Source organism: Schistocerca americana, chromosome X (genome assembly GCF_021461395.2).
Source record: "Schistocerca americana isolate TAMUIC-IGC-003095 chromosome X, iqSchAmer2.1, whole genome shotgun sequence".
Lineage (NCBI taxonomy): Eukaryota > Metazoa > Arthropoda > Insecta > Orthoptera > Acrididae > Schistocerca > Schistocerca americana.
Window position 1 is genome coordinate 939,079,621 of NC_060130.1, and position 22,415 is coordinate 939,102,035.

The following is a 22,415-nucleotide window of genomic DNA, read 5'->3' on the forward strand; positions in this document are numbered from 1 at the left end:
TAGGCTCTTAAAATAAGGGGCGTGAACAGAGTCAGATGTTGACAGGTCACTGTGAAGGACACGGAGGTTCCGCGCACTCTTCTGAGGCAGCGTTATCAGCACCTGATCGAGTCTGAAACGGGGTCTCAATTTGACCGGCTGGGTGAATCGTGCATTATCGATTTGTGGCGAATTCGGATGTGACGCTCGCCCGATGCTGAACGGTATGGGAACTTAAGGACAGGCATATTCGTCGTCTAGGTCAGATATTCAGATACTTTGTGTAACAATAAGAAAAAAACTTAAAATTTTATTCCAAAAATGATTGATCTGTTACCAACCCTACCCGATGAAGTAACGTCATGCTTTATTGCGCGGCCCCCAGTGACCAGTTATAATTTATTGATGCATTCTGAAACACCTGTACCCTGCAGCCAAGATAATTTTCTCTACCTTTTTTTTTTATCGAAATTTGGTCTGTTCGACAGATGCCAGGATTCTTGGGAGAAACTATTATGATCCTTATTCGGAGCGAGGGAAAAGATGGTCGGCAGCCATGTAGTTATCCCAGTATAAACCATACATGCTCGCAGCGCAGAAAGGTCTTAAGGGATGGGAAAGACCGACCATGACTTAATAGCCGTGTTAGAAAACTGCTACGTAAAAAAGAGAACTTCACCTCAGATTCAAGAGAAGTAAAAACCTAGCTATAAACAGAAGCTGAACGAAGCGAACAAGAGCCTAAGGAGTGCAATGAGAGAAGCGTTCAATGACTTTGAAAGTAAAACTATGTCAACCGATGTGAGTAGAAACCCCAAGAGAGTTTGGTCGTATGTAAAATCAGTAAGTGGGTGAATAACATCTATTTATCGACTCAGTGATCATAGTGGCACCGAAACGGAAGATAACAGAGAGAAGGCCGAAATACTGAATTCGTCTTCTGAAATTGTTTCACCCCGGGAGATCGTGTAACATGGATCCTCCTTTCAATCGTCGTACGAACGTCGAAATGGCAAATATAGAGATAAATGACAGTGGAATAGAAAAACAGCTACAATCGTTTAGTAGTGGAAAGGCGTCAGGATCGGATGAGATATCTATAAGATTCTATAAAAGATAATGCGAAAGAACTAGCTCCCATTTAGCAGTAATGTATAGTATATCGGTTGAGCAACGAAGGGTACCTTGCGACAGGAAGAAGGCGCAGGCCATTCTTGTTTATAAGCAGGGTCGTAGGAGAGATGCACACAATTACAGACTTTTATCGTTGACGTCAGTCTGTCGTAGAATTATGGAACATGTTTTACGCTCAAGAATTATGACGTTTTTGGAGAATGAAAATCTCTTCTATAAAAATGAACATGGATTTCCTCCACGAGATCCGCAGCGCCGTAGACAACGGCTCTCAGGTTGATGCCGTCCGTATTCCCTTACTTCAGCAAGGCACTTGACACCGTCCCGAGCAACCGTTTAGTGAAAACCGTTTAGTGAGAAAAATACAAGCTTATCAAGTATCGGAGTAGGTTTCCGGCTGGATTCAAGACTTCCTTGGAGATAGACCTCAACATTTTTTGGTTGTATTGGTTAAAAACAGTCTTGGTGGCAATTTTAGTTTTTTTTATTTTTCATCGACGCCTTTCGCCTTATTTAGGCATCTTCAGGTTATCTTTTCTAGATGGACGCGAGAGGCACCAAGATCTGCATAACGCGTTCCCGTTCACAGGAGCGAGTAACAGTAAGATGGGGGGTCAGGTAGCAAGCATAATGCGCCACAGCGTTGTGTGCCAGTACTGAAGCCTCAACATGTCTCTTTTAATGGAACAAAATCGACAGATGTAATTTCCGGAGTACCTCAAGAAAGTGTGATAGGACCGTTACTGTTTACAATGTATATATGATCTAGTAGAAAGCGTCAGAGGCTCTTTAAGGCTGTTCGCAGATGATGCGGTTGTCTATGAGAAAGTAGCAACGCCACAAGATAGTAACGATTTGCAGAATGACCTCCAGAGAATTGATGAATGGTTCAGGCTCTGGCAGTTGACCCTGAGCGTAAATAAATGTAATATGTTGCGCATACAGAGGAAAGGAAATCCACTACTGTACAGCTACACTACTGATGACAAAGCGCTGAAACAGCATACACCGTAAAATATCTAGGAGTAACTATACAGAGCGACTTTCAGTGGAATGACCACATAAAACAAATAGTGGGAAAAACAGATGCCAGACCTAGATTCACAGGAAGAATCCTAAGTAAATGTAACTCATCCATGAATGAAGTGGCTTGCAAGGCCCTTGTTCGGCCAATTCTTGAGTATTGTCATTCTCTCTGGGATCCCTACCAGGTAGAAGTGATAGAAGAGATAGAGAAGATTAAATGAAGAGTGGCGTGTTTCGTCACGGGATCATTTAGCCGACGCGATAGCGTTAAGGAGAAGGTCAACAAATTCCATTTGGCAGACGTTACAAGAGAGACGTTGTGCGTCATGGAGAGATTTACTAGTGAAATTTCGAGAGAGCACTTTCCAGGAAGAGTCGGACAGGATGTTACTTCCCCCCTACATACGTCTCGCGTAATGACCATCACACACCATTTGGTGGCTTGCGGAGTATGATTTAGATGTAGATATATGAAAGCATGGAAAGTTAGCATCTACTTTATAAGTAAAAAAACATCTAATACTCTACATAGTTTAAAGTGGTTGGCACTTTGTGATGTAATTGTCACAGTAGACTTGTTAATTACATAAAGATAATGAATAGATTTAGTTTTGTTAGCTCTTGACAACGGTTATAAAACACATACCTTACAGCACAGACTTTAGATGAAAATGATCACAAAATGATATTCGGTGGTTAAAATGGTATTGACCAGGGATTTGTACGCTTATTCTCGTTCTTCATGACAGTAATTTCAAACTTTATATTGCCAAGTTTGTGAATCATTTGTTAATTAACCTGCCGCATATTTCTTAGTTTATATTTTGCGAGGGATACAATGCACAACTTTACTAACATATTTTGTTAAATATCATAAAGTTTATGATGTGCTAATAGGTTTTATGTGAGACAACAACGTTTTCAGATTATTAGCATGACTAAAATTGGGTAAAACTAAGGAACAGAAAGCTTTGTTACAAAACTGTTACGCTTTGAAATGATTTGTAGCCATTAAATTGTGATTTTTCATGTTTCATTACCGTCTGGAGAAGTGTATAGGATAGCACATACACTGTGAACAAAACGATACATATTGGTATCATATATAATGTTATCTAATTAGTTATACGTATTAATTTTATGTGCAAATGAAGAGGCAAAAAGTTGCAACTTACTTTAAGAGAAATAAACCTAGTCACAACATAATATTCCAGTCTTCTGAAGCTACACATTGTAATTCTATCCATTCCACACATCCATTCTGTGACATTATTGTCAAAAAATTCATTAACTGAACGATGGAGGTGCTCATATTCATTTTGGCTCTACGGTCCTCTTAGCATGAACAATGATGCTGAGCAGTTAGACCAATATCAAATATTTTCGAGAATTTTTACTTCTGAGGAGATCGTTGATGTTGTCTGTAAGTAGTAGTTTCTACCAGCTGGGTCACATTATGGAGTTGCTTCACTGATTTCAGTGTACCCCTCAATTCAGGTAATTTTTTTTTTTTTTTAAATTAGCAGGCATTTTTATCAGAGGTGCCATCACACCTTCAATCTGTCATGAACACAGTTTTAGAATGTGTCATGTTATTAATTTCAGATTTTCTACATAGCCAATGTCTCATCACAAGAGCTACCCTTAATGAGCTGGGTTTTAATTTTATCCAATAGCTGTCGCAAATTGTTGTGAATGTTTGAGGGTTAATCCGTGGGTTCCATCTGCACGCTTTGCCAAGCTAGAGAAATGAACACATCTACAGGCAGACGTCTATACGTCTATATAAGTTTCATACAACTTGTCTGAGGCAAATGTCCCACAAATTGTCACCTACAACTGTTATGCCTCAACAGCCGTTCACACTATCAGCACATAGCTCACCTTAAAATTGATCTTGGTATCTGAGAGAATAACCCAAAATCCTCATTTACTGTGAGGTTCAATGTTCCGCCAGCTCCCTGAATGCTGATTACAGTAGTACGTCCAGGGTCTACAATTATAGAGGCCTAGTCAGCCCCAGCTCAAGAATCCTGGGTTCATTATATTTTATCCCAGTCGAGACTGGTTGGATTCCCTGAGGTTGATCCCATTAGGCACTAACCACGGGAACAAGTCGCTTAGAGAATGCTGTGAATGTGGGGATCATTATTCTCAAAATATTAACGAAAAATTTGTTCCAGTGATTATATTGTCTTACTTACCAATGTCCCTGATCAAAATATTGCCTCAGGAGTTCTATTGGTGTTGGCGCTCCATGCTGCGCCTTTAATGGCATGTTCAAATTATCAATCAATGTTACACAAAGTTTGCCTTTTTGGGGACCATATAGTCCATTCTTCCCTTTATTTAATTTAGAAAGGATCTGCTCCTGAAAAAAGGGCAGATTAAAAACATTTATTGTTTCTTTATTGCATTTAGCAGATGTTACATATACAAACAACAAAACTGTACTTCAGCCTTCACACTGCTATACACCTACCTGCAATGAATTTCAGCCAAAATGGGTATACATTAGGAGTTAATATCATGTATTATTCTGGAGGCAAAACATCATATGAACAGGCGCTCCACCATTAATATTGCATGGGATATAGCTATTTGCAATTTATTATTCTCGAAAAATTAACAGACCAAATTACGAAGTGAAAACTTAGTGTAACAACCAGTGAAACTTGATTCTTATTGTGATATCGCCAGTTAGAATAATCTGGAAGACGTTCTCACAGAAATTAATGCTCTTTTCGTTATTTTATCAGAAGAAATAGTGCATTGTACAATCATACAAGCCGGCCGCGGTGGTCTAGCGGTTCAGGCGCTCAGTCCGGAACCGCGGGACCGCTACGGTCGCAGATGTTAAGACCACAGATGTTAAGCCCCATAGTGCTCAGAGCCATTTGAACCATTTGAACCAAACATACAAAGATAAAGTCTAAAAAGTTATACAGACAAACGTTTAGTTTCTAATATGCGACACAATCATAAATTATATACTTTTCACACACCTTAAATCTCCTACTTTTTATGCGCACAGTGGATTTTTTCCCAGCATGTCCGTCTCGATAGCGGAGTGGTCAGCGCGACGGAATGACATACTAATGGGCCCGTGTTCGATTCCCACCTGGGATGGCGATTTTTCTACGCTCAGCGACTAGGTGTTGTGTTGTTATCATCATCTAATCCCCATCGACGCGCAAGTCGCCGACGTGGCGTCAGCTAAAAAGACTTGCACAAGGCGACCGGTCTGCCCGACGGGAGGCCCTAGCCACACGGCATTATTATTTTTATTTCGTAGCATACCAGCAATAAGTGCATCATTAGTCAGTAGTGATAAATCTATGTTATGTTTCGTTTCGAGTTGTTACCTAAAAATTTTACTGCGTCACATCTAATTCAATTCCTCAAACACAAATGGATGAGTTAAACATTTGGAAGAAGGTGTACCGAAATATGAAAAAACGGCAGAACAGGAACAGTGAGCGGTCCAAGTGTAACAAGAGCACTATAAAGAAATATGGCGTAGCATCGGCGTCGTGGTTGAGTAATGACTGGTTGAATGCTAAGTAGGCCAGCCGTGTTCGAAGCTCCTTAAAGCCAATTTTTTTTCTTTCTTTTTCTTCTGCAGTTCGATGTATTCAAATTTGTGCCTGTGTCGAAGTGTAACTCCGTTACACACAGTTTACACCCGTTTATTTGTTGTTTTCATTTCTATGAGACATCTATGTGCCATCTCACCTACTCTCTCTATTCATCACATTTACTTTCGACGGTAACGTATTCTTACCACATGACTCATGTTCTATAGCCAATGTATAGTATGACAACTGCCAAGACTACAGAAAGAGAACAAGCATTTCAATGACAGGGCGGACAGTTCATAATCTTTTGAAAAAAATAAACAAAAATAAATAGCAGGAGGGAGTTTCACTCCAATACCGCGACCACTTAACCACGACGCCGTCAGACTTCCAGTATCCTCGATATTGCACTAGTTAATCTTGGACCGTTCACTGTTTCTACTCTGCTTTTTTTTCAGTCCAGTACACCTTCTTCCTGTTTTCATACTTGATCTGTGTTCAGTTTTTGACGGGCTATCCAGTGAGCCATCTCACAACTTAATCAGAGGCGGGTGTGATGCGGGGTTTCCCTTGTGACATAAACTGAGTTCAACGGCTCCACAAGCGAGGGCGTTGCTCGCAGGTAGTATGGTTAGTTTGTCAACTTTATTTTGACGCACGCGTGGAATACTCACTACGTAATGTATACTGCCGAGCGGAGCACGGTTTGGTCAGTCTTCGATGACACACCTGACGATGACTGACAGGTGCTCGAATGAAATACACAATGTGATCAAAAGTGTCCGGACACCTGGCTGAAAATTACAAGTTCGTGGCGTCCTCCATCGGCAATGCTGGAATTTAATATGGAGTTGGCCGACTCTTAGCCTTGATGACAGCTTCCGCTCTCGCAAGCATACATTCAATCATATGCTGGAAGGATCCTTGTGGAATGGCAGCCCATTCTTCACGGATTGCTGCACTGAGGAGAGGTATCGATGACGGTCAGTGAGGCCTGGCACGAAGTCGGCGTTCCAAAACATCCCAGCGGTGTTCTATAGGATTCAGGTTAGTACTCCGCAGGCCAGTCCACTACAGGGATGTTATTGTCGTGTAACCACTCCGCCACAGGCCGTGCAATATGAACAGGTGCTCGATCGTGCTGAAAGATGCAATCGCCATCCCCAAACTGCTCTTCAACAGTGGGAAGCAAGAATGTGCTTAAAACATCAATGTAGGCCTGAGCTCTGATAGTGCCGCGCAAAACAACAAGGGGTGCAAGTCCCCTCCATGAAAACCACAACTACACCGTAACACCACCGCCTCCGAGTTTTACTGTTGGCACTATACACGCTGGCTGGCAGATGACGTTCACCGGACATTCGCCATACCCACACCCTGCCAACGGACAGTCACATTGTATACCGTGATTCGTCACTCCACACAACGTTTTTCCACTGTTCAGTCATCCAATGTTTACGCTCCTTACACCAAGCGAGGCGTCGTTTGGCATTTACTTGCGTGATGTGTGGCTTAAGAGCAGCTGCTCTACCATGAAATCCAAGTTTTCTCATCTCCCGCGTAACTGTCACAGTACTTTTGGCGGCGTCCGATATTTTTGATCACATAGTGTATCGTGGAGTGTAGATGACGGCGACTGGCTGCAAGCCCGAAATTTCTTCAAATAGGGTATATGTTATATCATTGGTTCCTAAATCGAGGAAAATTTACAAATAACTTGGCAGTATGAGCCCACTTATCAGTATGACATTGCATCCCCTCTGACCTGAATGCATTCACTGATCTGGTTGGGACGGGTGTTATAAAGTCGTTATATACTGTTTGTTGAGGCACGTTGGCCAACAACTATCGTTCCTGATATCCCAGACATCGGCACTGTGACATATTTGTCGTCCGAACTGCTCTCACATGTGTTCTCTCAGGGACAGATCTATGGATCTTGATGGTCATGGAAGTAACTCAACTTCACACAGATCGCTCATAGAGACAGGCCATGTACGAAAGAAACATTATGCTGTTGAAAATTGTTACTACAATACTGCTTCATGAGAGATAACACACGACTAGGCAGAATGTCTGTGACGTACCATTGTGCTCACCGAGTTCCCTCAGAAACTGCCAGCTGTGATCTGAAATATTACTTAATGGCACCCAGCCCCATGACAGCAAGAGTACCAATGTTGTGCCTCTCCCCAGCACACCACCATACACTCTGATGATGATCATCTGAGGCAGCGCACCATTGTTATTCGTGGCTGAACACATTGCAAGACCACGGATGCAAAGACCTGGTCGTGGCACCACTCCAAGCACTTTTGTGTTAATGTAGTAACAGCAGCCTAAACTGGAGGGGGGGGGGGGGTGGCAGTTGCTGCTGGTCACTAGCCAATGATGTGGGATGACACATAATGTTACAGGGAGTTCATTACCTGTTCTTGGATGACAGGCACAAATGGTAAAGACTTACAGAATACTTCGTCTACAGTACGGCTGTCCTCCCTTGCTGTGGTCAGATGTGGTCGTCTAGAACCTCCATGATGAGTATGTCTGCCCTTGCTTTCCCATGCAGGACCATTGTCACATGCGAATGTCCCACAAATCTGGATACTGCATGACTGACCAGCCGGCCATGTGGAGTCCTACAGTGAGTCCCCACCCCTTTTCTAAATAAGTGAGATGCTGCTAACTCTGCCTCGTGCAAGTATACAGCATCTATGTGTCCTTCACAATGATGATTCAACATCTGATCATATTCATGCCATTTGTATACCACATAAGTCCTTGTAACAACACTGTACATAATCAACACTAATAGACACTGGTGGCTGTTCTACCTGTTACAGAGAAATGCAGCTCTAATCATTTACATACTTGCTGATGGTGTATATGTGTATGAAGTTTCACTGACATACAACCATGTCTTCTGAGTGCTTCACTCTAGTTAACAGGCAATGTATTCTAAGAAATAAGTCAAACATTTGTAAGCATCTTAATAGCCACACTAAACACATCTCATTGCCAGGTAAAGTAGATATATGTTGTTGTTTTGGCCTTCAGTCTGAGGACTGGTTTCATGTAGTTCTCCATCCTACTCTATCCCACGCAAGCCTCTTCATCTCCAAATAACTACTGCAACCTACATCCTTCTGAATCTGCTTACTGTATTCACCTCTTGGTCTCCCTCAACAATTTTTATCCTCCACACTTCCCACCAACACCAAATTGGTGATCCGTTGATGTCTCAATATCTACAGGTAAAATAGTTGCTGCAATATTGTCTGAATACAAAGTGTTGTCAACTAAAATGTGGCGCTCTTTGATCTGTATGCTACAAGCACCACACACTGAGGGTCCTATCCTTGGGTTAAGAATTCATGTATCATGGAACTACTTCCTGTAGGTAGATAGCTGAGAAAAACCTCATCTTGTCTGTGTCACTTGTGATCACGTTGTTGGCATTACTAGCTGCAGCTTATTTTTTTTCCCTGTCAGCCATTTTTCTTCCCATTGATGCATGATTCTGTAAATCAAAAGCGAGGTGATAGCATGAAAGACGATGGCACAGTCAACCATTTAATTGTCATCAACGCCTCACTGGCTGCTACATCTGCTAATTCGTATCCCTGAATTTCCACGAGTTTTCATACCCAGCAGACTGATACCTCCTTCTTCAAGATATTCTGGACTTCTGTATATGTTAAAAGTGTTGGAGAGACTGAAGGGCAGTTACAGATTCGCAGGAGATGAGGCGTTTTGCATTCAGTACACATCTCATCTGCTCCAGTGCCCTCAAGATTTCCTGTAATCCATCATCATGCACAATGAAAACGCAGTATCTAGGTAGCCTGATCTTGAGGACACGATAATGGAAAACCACAAAGCATACGAAAGAATCCCCTTCCTTAGGCCCATCTATGGATACAGCTAAACAGTTGCGCCGCTCGTTTAAAATTTCTTAAAACATTGTATTACAACAGATACTGACGGAAAAAATGGCAACACCAAAAAATAATTTATGTAGAGTAATTAAAATTCAGGATTACATTTGTATGATTAACATTGCAAGACCAAAAGTTAATGTAAGCGCGACATAAGCAATCACAAATGTGAAATTCTGGTACATCACTAACCAGTGTAACCACCAGAATGTTGAATGCAAGCACGCAGACGTGCATGCATTGTGTTATAAAGGTGCCAGATGTCAGTCTGTGGGATGGAGTTCTATGCCTGTTGGACTTGTTTGGTCAGTAGAGGGACGTTTATTGCTGTTTGTGGACGACGCTGGAGTTTCGTCAGATGATGTCCCATATGTGCTCGACTGGAGACAGATATGGTCATCGAGCAGGCCAAGGTAGCATGTCGACACTATGTAGAGCATGTTGGGTTACAACAGCGGTATTTGATCGAGCGTCAGCCTGTTGGAAAGCACCCTGTGGAATGTTGTTCATAAATGGCAGCACAAGAAGTCGAATCACTAGATTTCCGTACAAATCCGCAGTCAGCGTGCATGGGATAACCACAAGAATGCTCCAGCTGTCATACGAAATTGCACCCCAGACCATAACTCCAGGTGTAGGTCCAGTGTGTGTAACATGCAGATGGGTTGGTTGCAGGCCTCCTTCTAACCGATACACGGCTATCGATGGCACTGGGGCTGAACCAGCTTTCATCAGGAAACACTACAGACCTCCACCCTGCCTTCTAACGACCTCTCGCTTGAAAAGTGAAGTCGCAAATGGCGGTGGTTTGGGATTAGTAGAATGCACGCTAGAGGGCGTCTGGCTAGGAGCTCTCCTTGAAGTAACCGAATTGTTACAGTTCGTTGTGTCCCTGTGATGCCAACTGCTGCTCAGACTGCTGCTACAGATGCAGTATGTTGCACCAGAGCCGTACATTGAACATGAGGGTCTTCCGTCTCAGCAGTGCCATGTGGCCGTTCAGACTCTGGTCTTCTTGCGACCGTACATTCTCGTGACCATCCCTGCCAGCAATCATGTGCAGTGTCTACATTCCTGCCAAGTCTCTCTGCAATATCGCAGAAGGAACATTCAGCTTATTGTAGCCCTACTGAGCGAGGAAGCTGGACTCGCATTTAGGAGGACTTCGTTCAAATCCACGTCTGACCATCCTGATTTAGGTTTTCCGTCATCTCCCTAAATCGCTTCAGGTAAATGCTGGGATGGTTCTTGTGAAAGGGCACGACCGACTTTCTTCCCTAATCCGATGGGACTGATGAACTCGCTCTTTCGTCTCCTTCCCCTAATCAACCAACCAACCTATTGTAGCCCTATTACATGACTTTGTGGCGCGAAATTTGATTAGACGTCATCTTTCAGATGTAGAAACACGCCTACCAACTTTCATTTATGTATCAAAACTTCTCTTGGTGTTGCTATTTTCTTTCCAGTCAGTGTATGAAGGAGTGCATTATTTCCTGTAACTCATTAACTTAAACATTACTCTGTGCCTCTTTAGTAACCAGCGTGGCAATTGGTTCCAAACCTGGGTTTGAATTTGTAGTGATCCCACATCAAGCAAATGCTCCACGTGGGTTTGAAATGGTCTCATTGCTCACGGACGATTTCTATTGTCCCAGAGTAGGGAGAGCCAGTTTGGCACATTGGTGAATTTGTAAGACCGAGGGTCTTAAATGCTCGCTGTATTGTGATGGCTTACTTGCTGCGGCTTAGGTAGCAGCCATGGAAGAGGTGTGGGCTAGATCTTGCAGAAAAAATTAGGCGACAGGTACCAACTCACAAGTATTTTCAAGCCCAGTGCATGTCTTAGCCAAGAGATAGAGGATGTAGGATCATTGTGCAAGTGTTGTACAAAGCAGGATCATGTTGTGGTAGTGGGTGGAGCGGGAAACAGTATTGATAGGGATCATGGCTACAAAAATGAGTGTAACCTGGTAATAATAGCATCTGCAACGAACCATACAAATGTTGGGTTGGTTCCTCCTATCATGCAGTATGACTGGCCCCAATGGAACAGCTCTGTCGGGAGGGTCAATATGGGGTAAGATCAGCTGCTTTGAGTGGCTACTTTGCCAGGAATAGGTTTGGTTTCTGTTGATAGTGGGACCTGACAAGACATGGCCTGCATATCAATAGGAAAGGAAAGGGTAAATTGGGTGGGATGACAGCAAAATCTTTAAGGGAAGGCAATAAAACTCATGGGAGTACTTTCTCTGGCTAAGATCAGTGTCCAATCATCCTACATTGATAGAAATTAAGCTTAATGAGAAGTTCAGACAGGCAGGTACCAGAGATGTCAAAAAAACCACAAGATTCTCATAAGAGTACAGTGAAACGTAATGTTGGTACGTCAAAAGATTCACATAAAAGCACAGTGAAAAATAATGTTAATATATTGCATCAAAATATCAGGGGATTAAAAAACAAAGTAGATGAGCTTCTTGTTTGTTTAGAAGATATAGAAACTGAGGGTGGATAGATGTACTATGCCTGTCTGAACATCGTATAGTCACAGGTATGGAAATGGTAAATGTAGGTGGATATAAGCTTTCAGCACATGGACACTGTGGAGAGAGGAGGGGTTTGTATATATGTTAAAATCAGTCATAGTATGAAAAATTTGGAAACTAAGAAATTTTGTGTAGAGCAACATATAGAAGCATATGCATGTGAGCTTAAACTAAATAAAGGCACTTTTATAATCGTAACCATGTATAGGTCCCCATTGGGAAATTTTCAACTATTTTTGAAAAACTTGGATTCTTTGTTGTGCTATCTGTCAGACAGAGGAAAGCAAATTATTGTTTTTGGGGATCTCAATGTAGATTTTCTGAAAGAGTCTAATAGAGAGCTTGAACTTGAAGTATTACTTGGTTCTTTCAATTTGACAACAGTTATTGATTTTCCTACTCAGGTGGTACAGCAAAGTAGCACACTGATAGGTAATGTTTTCATAGACCAAGATAAATTTAATCAAATAAAAACTTTTCCTGTTAAGAATCGTCTGTCTGATCATGATGCACAGCTAGTTACAGTATATGATATAGCTCCATACAGTAATGCAAAACAATCCTCCAAAATAGTGCGTTCAGTTAACAATTTAACACTCCAAAATTTTAGGGAAAGCTTGCAACAGTTAGAGTGGGATGAGGTGAACAGGGAACATTATGCTAATTTAAAATGTAACCTATTTCATGATACCTTTGTGAGTATATTTGAAAACAGTTTCCCTAAGAAAACAATGAAATATAATTGTAAGAAACCATGTAAAAAGCCATGGCCTACTAAAGGGATACAAATATCTTGTAAACAGAAAAGGGAAATGTATCTTATAGCTAGGATGAGTAATGTCCCCAAAACAGTGAAACATTATAAAAACTACTGCACTATATTAAAAAAGTTATTAAAAAGTCCAGAAGTATGTGCATTATGTCTCAGATTAGCACATCTGATAACAAAATTAAAACAATTTGGAATATTGTGAAAAGGAAAACAGGGCAACGGAGACCACAGGAAGACTGTATTTCTATCAAACACAATGAAAAGTTTGTTAACAAAAAGTCAGAAGTAGAAAATATTTTTAATAATCATTTTTAAGTGTAGAGCAAATAGGATCTAGCTATTCAGTAGAAAATGCAAGGCAGTGTATGGAAAAGGCAGTACCTATGCAATTTGATAAAATTGAAATTCAACCCACCTCTCCTACTGAAATTAGGAAACTAATAAATTCAATCAAAAGTAAAAGCTCACATGGAGTTGATGGCATTTCCAACAGAGTACTAAAAGCTTGTTCCCAACAAATAAGTAGGGTTCTCAGCCATATATCTAGTAGCTCACTGAAACAGGGCATTTTTCAAGATAGACTGAAATGCACTATTGTTAAACCATTGCATAAAAGAGGGGATAGATCTGATGCTAACAACTACTACCCAATCTCACTTCTCACAGCTTTATCCAAAATTCTTGAAAAAGTAATGTATTCAAGAGTAGCATCACATATTTGTAAAAATGAAATACTAACAAAATGTCAGTTTGGTTTTCAGAAAGACTTTTCAACAGAAAATGCTATATATGCTTTCACTGATCGAATATTAAATGCATTGAATAACTGAACATCATGCATTGGGATACTTTGTGATCTCTCAAAGGCTTTTGACTGTGTGAATTATGAAATTCCTCTAGATAAGCTTAAGTATTGTGGCATGAGTGGGACAGTGCACAAATGGTTTAATTCATACTTAACTGGGATAATGCAGAAAGTTCAATTAACAGTACAGATAGTCTGCAAAAACCAGCAGAGTTCTCTAACTGGGGAGGTATCAAGAATGGTGTCCCACAGGGTTCAGTATTGGGTCACTTATTGTTCTTAATATATATTAACGACTTGCCACTCTATATTCATGAAGATGCAAAGCTAGTTCTTTTACCTGATGATACAAGTATAGTAATCACACCCAAAAAGCAAGAATCAGCTGACAAAATTGCAAAAATATGTCTTTCAGAACATTATTAAGTGGTTCTCTGCAAATGGACACCCACTAAATTTTGAGAAAACACAGTTTATACAATTCTGTACAGGAAATGGCATTAAACCATTGATAAATATAAACTATGAACGGAAGTCTGTTGCTAAAGCAGAATACTCAAAATTTCTGGGTGTGTGCATTGATGAGAAATTGAATTGGCAGAAACACATCGATAATCTGCTGAAACAGTTAGGTTCAGCTACTTATGCTGTTAGGGTTATTGCAAATTTTGGTGATAAACATATCAGTAAATTAGCCTACTATGCCCATTTTAATTCACTGCTTTCATATGGCATTATATTTTGGGGAAATTCGTCATTAACAGAGAAAGTATTCATTGCACAAAAGTGTGTAGTCAGAATAATAGCTGGAGCCCACCCAATATCACCTTGCAGACATTTATTTAAAGAACTAGGGATATTCACAGTACCTTCGCAGTACAAATATTCACTTATGAAATTCGTCATTAATAACCCATCCCAATTCAAAAATAACAGCGAAGTGCATAGCTACAACACTAGAAGAAAGGATGATATTCACTGTTCCGGATTAAACTCACTTTGGCACAGAAAGGGGTGAAGTATTCTGCCACAAAAATCTTTGATCATTTGCCAAATAACATTAAAAGTCTGACAGGCAGTCAACCAACATTTAAAAGCAAATTAAAAGAATTTCTGAATGACAACTCCTTCTACTCAATAGATGAATTCTTAGATATGAAATAGTAACTGTAAAAAAAATAAAAATAAAAAATAATTATTTTGTGCAAAAAAAAAAAAAATCTTAAAGTGACACGTTCCACATCATTACGAAATGTCTTATTCATGATCTATGGAACAAGGATTAATGTATGTATGTATGTATGTATGTATGTATGCAGCTCCCCAGACTCAGTGCAGAGATTAGGGTGTGGAGCTGGTCGTGCAGTCACCTGTGGTCAGCCTGATCCCTCTTGACGGCTAGTTTCAATGAGCTTGAGGTAAGTAGGTCTCCCTGATCGATACAGTGAGCATCAGACTGAGTATTTCGCTCTGCAGACGAGTGCGAACTGTTTTGAAACTTCCTGCCAGATTAAAACCGTATACCAGGCTGAGACTCGGGCAAGAGCTCCCATACAATAACCTGCAGATGGGTGGGCAAAGCGAGGGTAAGGAGGGGGGGGGGGATACGAAGTATTTTTAATATTTTGGAAGATGAATAGCGATTTGTGTGGAGGTGCACCAACATGTTGGAACCATGACGTCTGCCGAACATAAAGCTGAACATTTTCCAGTGCTCCAGGCAAATAGTTCGAGAGGAATGCATGATATCTATTTGCAGGGACTCGGTCAGGCAACAAGTAGGGATCCAAACTTCTGTCTCCCTGTCTTCTGACCCAGACGTTGATGCCAAAGAGAACTTAATATCAAGTGTCGTGGGTGACGTGCGGGTTAACGTCATACCAATGGCGGGCGTTGTGTGTATTGAAGACGCCATCTCGAATGAACGCTGCTTCATCCAACCGTATTACAGTGTTTATGAGCTCGCCGTTGTTTTGTTGTTGTTGTTGGAATCATTCACAGAACTGCATCCGTAGACGGCAGTCTGCAGGACGCAGCTGTTGCATTCAAGAATAATGATAGGGGTGGAGCCCATGCTCATGTAGCACGTCTTGCGAGACACGCAGCTGCCATTCTACGCATACTTCTCTGGGGTTCCTTGTGTGTGATCTCCGGAATAACTTCCTCAGTAGCTGGTATACAGCGAGTCCGTGGACGATTTCTGTCACGCCATTGTGGAACGTGAGAACCTGTCTCCAGTAGGGGAAGCTCCAGACGACGAAATATATTTTTATCTGGATGACATCGACCATGATGCCTAGCAGCATATTCACCAGTGGCAACACCTGCCCAGTTATCAGATGCACCAAGGACCAGAAGCATATTCACATATTCATCGTTTGTGTATGCCATACGTATGCCACACTGTTTTAAAATAACACAGGAAGAAAGTATTTTATGTACGTATGTACACGGAGTCCGTCACGGACGCATTGCTCAGCTGGCAACTAGTACCTGTCTGGTGAACAGCGCAGTATAAACACGTCATTAACTGCAGCGGGCTGTTCCACCTAATGCTCATCACATTTCTTACAGCTTTTGTTCTGTATGATTCATCACGACACTGCTAACTATGAAATGTTCTGTTTGAATGACACTGTTTCCCTAACGGTAACAGACGGGATGTTTCCACATTTCCATTTCTTTTCTTTAAAAGCTGACCAACGATAACGATTGTACTTCAATTTCTGTGTTCGTAGTATGTAAGTGCAAATGCTTTGTAGAAGATCGAGTGTAATAGCTGTATGACGATTAGACGCCAGATACCGCACCACACAGACAAAATTTTGCAAGTAAAAACTGATACATCTCAACCCAGAATTGAACCCCCGACCTTCTGCATGCTAACCCAAAACGCTATGCACTGCATCAACTGTACAGCACTGCTCTTACATGCTGACAGGGGAAGTTACTGTACATGAGATTACAGTGTTGCCAGATTGCCAATTTTAAATATGCACTGGACAAAATTTTGTAAGAGACAGTTTTGTATTACTAGTATGTGAGGAACTGCCCTGTGAAGTCCGAGTACGTGAATTTTTCTTCACCCTGCATATGGCACTCTCTCTCTTATTTTGCTATAATGCAAATGAGCTGCCCTTTAGGATTCTTGAATTTAGTTCTTTTAGTAACCATGAAAGTTGCGAATTATATATGCAGTCCAACAACTGCGCCTCTGAAATGTAGAATAGCGTCTGTCATTTGAAAGTGAGGCAAATTGAAAATATGGTGAAAATGATTAAAACCAGCACACATGTGTGCTTCTCTGTAGAAATATTAAAGTCTCGTTTTCCTACTGACCTCTTCACCCCCTTAAGCATGTATATCACTGGTTGAGTAGTAGTAGGGTTGTGGCAATTTGAGCACAGTCTGCGCAGTTACCAGATTTCCACCTTCCCCTCTCCCTACCCCTTTATCTCTCTGGCCCCCTTACCCTCCCTCTATGATGTCATCGATAATATCATGCATTGTTCCCAGTTTTCTCCCTCTCCCCAAACCTTTGACATAGGTCAATTGCACTATGTGTAGAGTGTTGCTGAATTAAAAGAAATGGTGGAAAATTTAAAATAGCCCCATGGTGCCCCCAATTCTACGATGTCACTGTGGAAGAAGGGAAGTTGTCCTAAGTGTAAAAGGGGTAGAAACTCAGAAAATCCAAGATGGTACATTGTCCTGTTGGTGTGAAATTTAAACAACCGAGATGGTGATTCAAGTTGGCAGATCTTTGGAATATGAGCACAGCCCTATGATGTCACAAACCAAGGTGGCGGTTCTGAGCACTATGGGTCTTCACTGCTGAGGTCATCAGTCCCAAGGTGGAGGACAGAGAAATTGGGTATGATATCACAATACAAGATGAGAATACGGGTCCAGACTGTGACATCCCAATCCAGTGTGGTGTATATCAGTGATATGGGCACAGCCTGCAAGGTTGCTGGGTCTCTTGTGCTAAGTATAGAATCTGGTCCTAAGTTTAATCCAGGGAATCCTAAAATCACTTGTTTTCCCCACTCCTATGACGTTACCTATCCTACATTAAGTTTCAGTTGTCTAAGTTCAAACATCTTCCATCATCCCACTAACAGCAAATGCCCATCGTGTTTGTGCTATGCTTCAACAATCCCGCTCCACCCCAGTTGCCAATTCATTTAAGCCGTGTAGTAGGAATATGATAGAAATAATTAGTTCTTTATTTAAATAAATGCCACGCTAGGAGGGTCTTCTCTGCGTCTCTGGACATTTATTTATTTGCTTATTTACTTATTTATTCATAATAGTCCACTTTCTTGATTACAACATTGGTTCATTATGTATAGAATTACATGTGAGTGAATGTTCATGATAATCTACTTGTTTCTCTATATATATCTTTTCTGTTATGAACATGAATTATGCTTACACTGTCCACTACTTTTTCTTGTCTTTATTTATTTCTGCTACTATCACTCTAAGAGTTAGTTGGTTAAGTATAATTTTATTGTGTCATCTCTATCCACCATCAGTTGAGTCTTCCCTTACTGTAATAGAAGGAGAGCTTAGGTTTCTATTACTTCAAATTATCTACACTAATTTACAGTTTTCATTGAACCTGCTACTATTAATACTGTTACAACACCATATACTACTGCTACAGTAACAAATAGTATAAGTATTACAATTACAAAAGGAGAAAAAACCAGAAACACTCAGTAATACTACCACCTTGACGAATCACGCACGAATTGTCGTCCATGAAGACGAATGACTCGCCAATATGTTGCCGATATGATAGCACTATCGGTCAGAGGATTTCATTCACAAATCGTGCAGCCGTTACAGCGCCTTCCATGACCACCAGCGACGTACGTCGGTCCCACATAATGCTACCCCAAAACAGTAGGGAACCTCCAACTTGCTGCACTCGCTGGACAGTGTGTCTAAGCGTTCAACCTGACTGAGTTGCCTCCAAACACATCTTGAACGATTGTCTGGTTGAAGGCATATGCTACACTCACCGGTGAAGAGCACGTGATGCCAGTCCTTAGCGGATCCATTCTGGATGTTGTTGGGCCCAGGTGTACCGCGTTGCATGGTGTCGTGGTTGCAAATATGGACCTCGCCATGGACGTCGGGAGTGAAATTGCGCATCATGCATCCTATTGCGCACAGTTTGAGTCGTAACACGACGTCCTGTGGCTGCACGAAAAGCATTATTCAACATGGTCGCGTTGCTGTCAGGGTTCCTCCGAGCCATAATCCGTAGGTAGCGGTAATCCACTACAGTAGTAGCCCTTGGGCGGCTTGAGCGAGGCTTGTCATCGACATTACTGTCTCTCTGTATCTCCTCCATGCCCGAACAACTTTGGTTCACTCCGAGACGCGTGGACACTTCCCTTGTCGAGAGCCCTTCCTGGCACAAAGTAGCAAAGCGGACGCTATCGAATCGCGGTATTGACCGTCTACACATGGTTGAACTACAGACAACACAAGCCGTGTACCTCCTTCCTGGTGGAATGGCTGGAACTGATCGGCTGTCGGACCTCCTCCGTCTAACAGGCACTGCTTATATGCACAGTCAACGTCTATCTTCAGGAGTTCAGGGAACCGGGGTGATGCAAAACTTTTTTTGATGTGTGTACATTAGATATGTATCAAGAAAAAGTTTACATGAAGTTGATACATGAGCACCAAAATGGTACAAACACAGACGCCCAAAATAATGATATAAATAAGCAGAACTCAGTAACCTATTTGCAAGAGACATTTCCAGGATGAAAAAATCCTGCTACCATCTGCAGGAAATGCAACCCTCACCTGGCGGGTGGGAGATAAATGTCGCAGGAAGAAGTGTCCAGTGATCCAGTGATTCACAAGAGTCTGCTGGCTGCAGCCAGAGGCGCCAATGTTATAACTTGCTGCCTGCGTTGCCATCCCATGTTTCACCATTCCAGATTACAGCCATTGCGGGTCGCATGCCGGTCAGCAACCAGCCACTGCATGTCTGCACCAGAGCTCATCGCCATATATGTGAATGTATATGCTCCTTAAGACACCCCGTCATGCTACTTCTCTTTATAGACACGTAACAGTGTAAAGTAGCCATGGCCTCGATAAAATATGGAAAGGAGTGAAGTGATATAACAGCTTGTTGACGTTTGTGAAACGAAAGTTCTAGGGAAAAAACTTGAAAATGTGGAATTGAGATGTCCAAGACAACAGTTTCTACATCTACTCAGCTCCAGAGTACCTATCCACTGGTGTGGTGCCGTAATCAAGTAGGCATGAAAGCATTTATCGATACACTTTAGGGACCGATTATCAGCGTCATAACACATCAGTACGCTCATATGAAAGTGCAACAGAGATGTTCTGAGAACTCATATTTGTACTTACAAGGAAAGTATACCAGCTCGAACGTTTCCAGAAGATTTCTAATCATTTCTGATTAATGTCTGTATGGTAATTTCAACAAGCTCACTACTAATTTATGGCCCCATCAGTGTGAGCTTGTGTTTTGTCTCTAATGATTTAAAAGTAGCATGTGCATTAAACTTCAATCCATGTTCCTATAAACGAAAAGTGAATTTGTGTTCGTGATAGCATTGCATTTTGAAATGACTCTCCACGTAAATCATACTGAACAACTATGTTTCTCTCCAAGTTGCTTGCAAGAACACAAGGTGGAGCAAGAAAATGAAATATAAGCACTGCATAGACACCAGACGTTTTTCTCACAACGTAGATTGACGTTGTTGACACAGAACACATAACGTAAGTCCAACCACACTGTGCACTATAAACCTCTGCGATGCTATAGGTACATTAAGTTGTTGGCAATGTCAAGTTCAGTTCTTTCTGTAAACACACAGTTCTTTGTAGATGCCATAATTAAGTGCCATCGTCGAGATATTACCAGTAAAGTCGAATCGTTTGTATTGAAATCGGAAAACGTGATTTGATGCGACGAACGTACATCTCCTGTAGCTACCTTAAAGACAAGGGAAATCAGGGCGCTATGGAAACGTACAGTAATTCTCCCATTGCTACATTCGTGTGTATAAAAACGAAAGGGAATGACTATCAGTGATACCTTCCTTCGATGGCTTTTAGATCATGTAGAAGCGTTTTGAAATGGTATGAAGCAGGAATTTACAATAGCACTGAGACATATGCACCCCGACCACCTTGATGCTTACAGTGGCGACACAGTACTCGGAAAATGTATGGTTAGCCCAACGAAAAGTGAGGTTGAAAAATTCATAACGGATGTATGCAACATGAGGATGGAGATCAACTGAAATGAAGAAAGACAACTATCCAAAGAACAGAAGAGAAAGTAGAAATAGACATTATAGTGCAAACATACAGCAACTCGGACGATCCTTCATCGAAATTAGCAAACTTCTTGTCAAAATCTGTTCCTATAAAAATCGTAAGGGAGAAGTGCTTAGACTGAATAGGGAAGTTGCATTTCTCTGCGGGATATGCAACTATAAGCGCAGTACAGATATGTGATGTTTCCACATGATTTCTTTATCATTTCCGATGAATACAGCGTGCTTCCTTCAACAAGGGTGTTTGTGCGCTAAGTCTTTTACTGACCAAGGTTGTTAACACTCATGATAGTGAAGAATTAGTGTTATAAGCTACACAGCACTCCAGATAACAGCTTAGAATAGTTGACTGATCAGACTTGTTACCACAGTCAATTACAAGTATGCTTATGTGGGGAAAAGTACTATAATAGTTCATACAGTCGTGTGGTCGGCATGGTGTCGTTGGCAGTGTACTACTAGTACATTCATTCCATAGATTCAAACTATAGATCCCAACAGGAATTTAGTAAGGTAGTAGCAGTAAAATCATACTACAGATTCAAGTAATTTCCCCATTAGCTGCAGCGGTAGAGAACCAATAATAGATTCATAACTGTACAACAATGACCCCACACTTTTTGATAGAAGGTAATATCATTCTTTAACTGACACTGATTTTTGATGTAACGGAAATTTAATATCGATGTATGCAAAACATTTAACCCCAGTCATTCTTCCTATAAAGAGAAAATCATCTACTGTCCATGGTAACATTGCATTTTAAAAGTTTTTTAGCGATTCTTCACATTTTTTACGTTACAAATTAGGCATTTAACATTTCCAGTGGATTTTTAAATGATCACAGCTGAGAAATCTGAAGGTGTGAGCAACATGTGAACAGTCATCATAATTGTAATCGATATCTGGGGTAGTGGGACTTGTTTTTGTGTGCTTTACGATTTTATAAGATTCCTGAATCATTTTCTGATGATGCCATTACGATGTTTGCGACATGGATGATTATGCAGGAAGTCTTTTGTTAGTTACAGTACTAAGTATGGGGAAATGTGATGTGTGTGCTGACTTGTAGATATTATAAAAGCCTACTGAGTTGAAGGACAGTAAAATTTGTTCGACAGTAGTTAAATATTTGCGATACTCATTGAACTTAAAGTTAATCTAGTTTTGGGGAGTTTGATTTTAAGAAAGGTGCTCTGGAATAATTCGAATGAAGTTAGAACTTTGAACGTTTCATATAAAGTGGTAATATGGCGCACAGTAGAGACTACATAAAATCCAT

General features: G+C 41.1%; 1 protein-coding gene across 1 annotated transcript in view; it reads right to left on the minus strand.

The window, feature by feature from the left end:
- Positions 1-22,415, minus strand: part of LOC124556412 (dynein axonemal heavy chain 7-like) — a 746,268-nt gene that overhangs the window by 633,220 nt on the left and 90,633 nt on the right. The window contains exon 3 of the mRNA XM_047130371.1: positions 4,344-4,510. Coding sequence (XP_046986327.1) covers positions 4,344-4,510 — 167 coding nt within the window. The remainder of the gene's footprint in view (positions 1-4,343; positions 4,511-22,415) is intronic.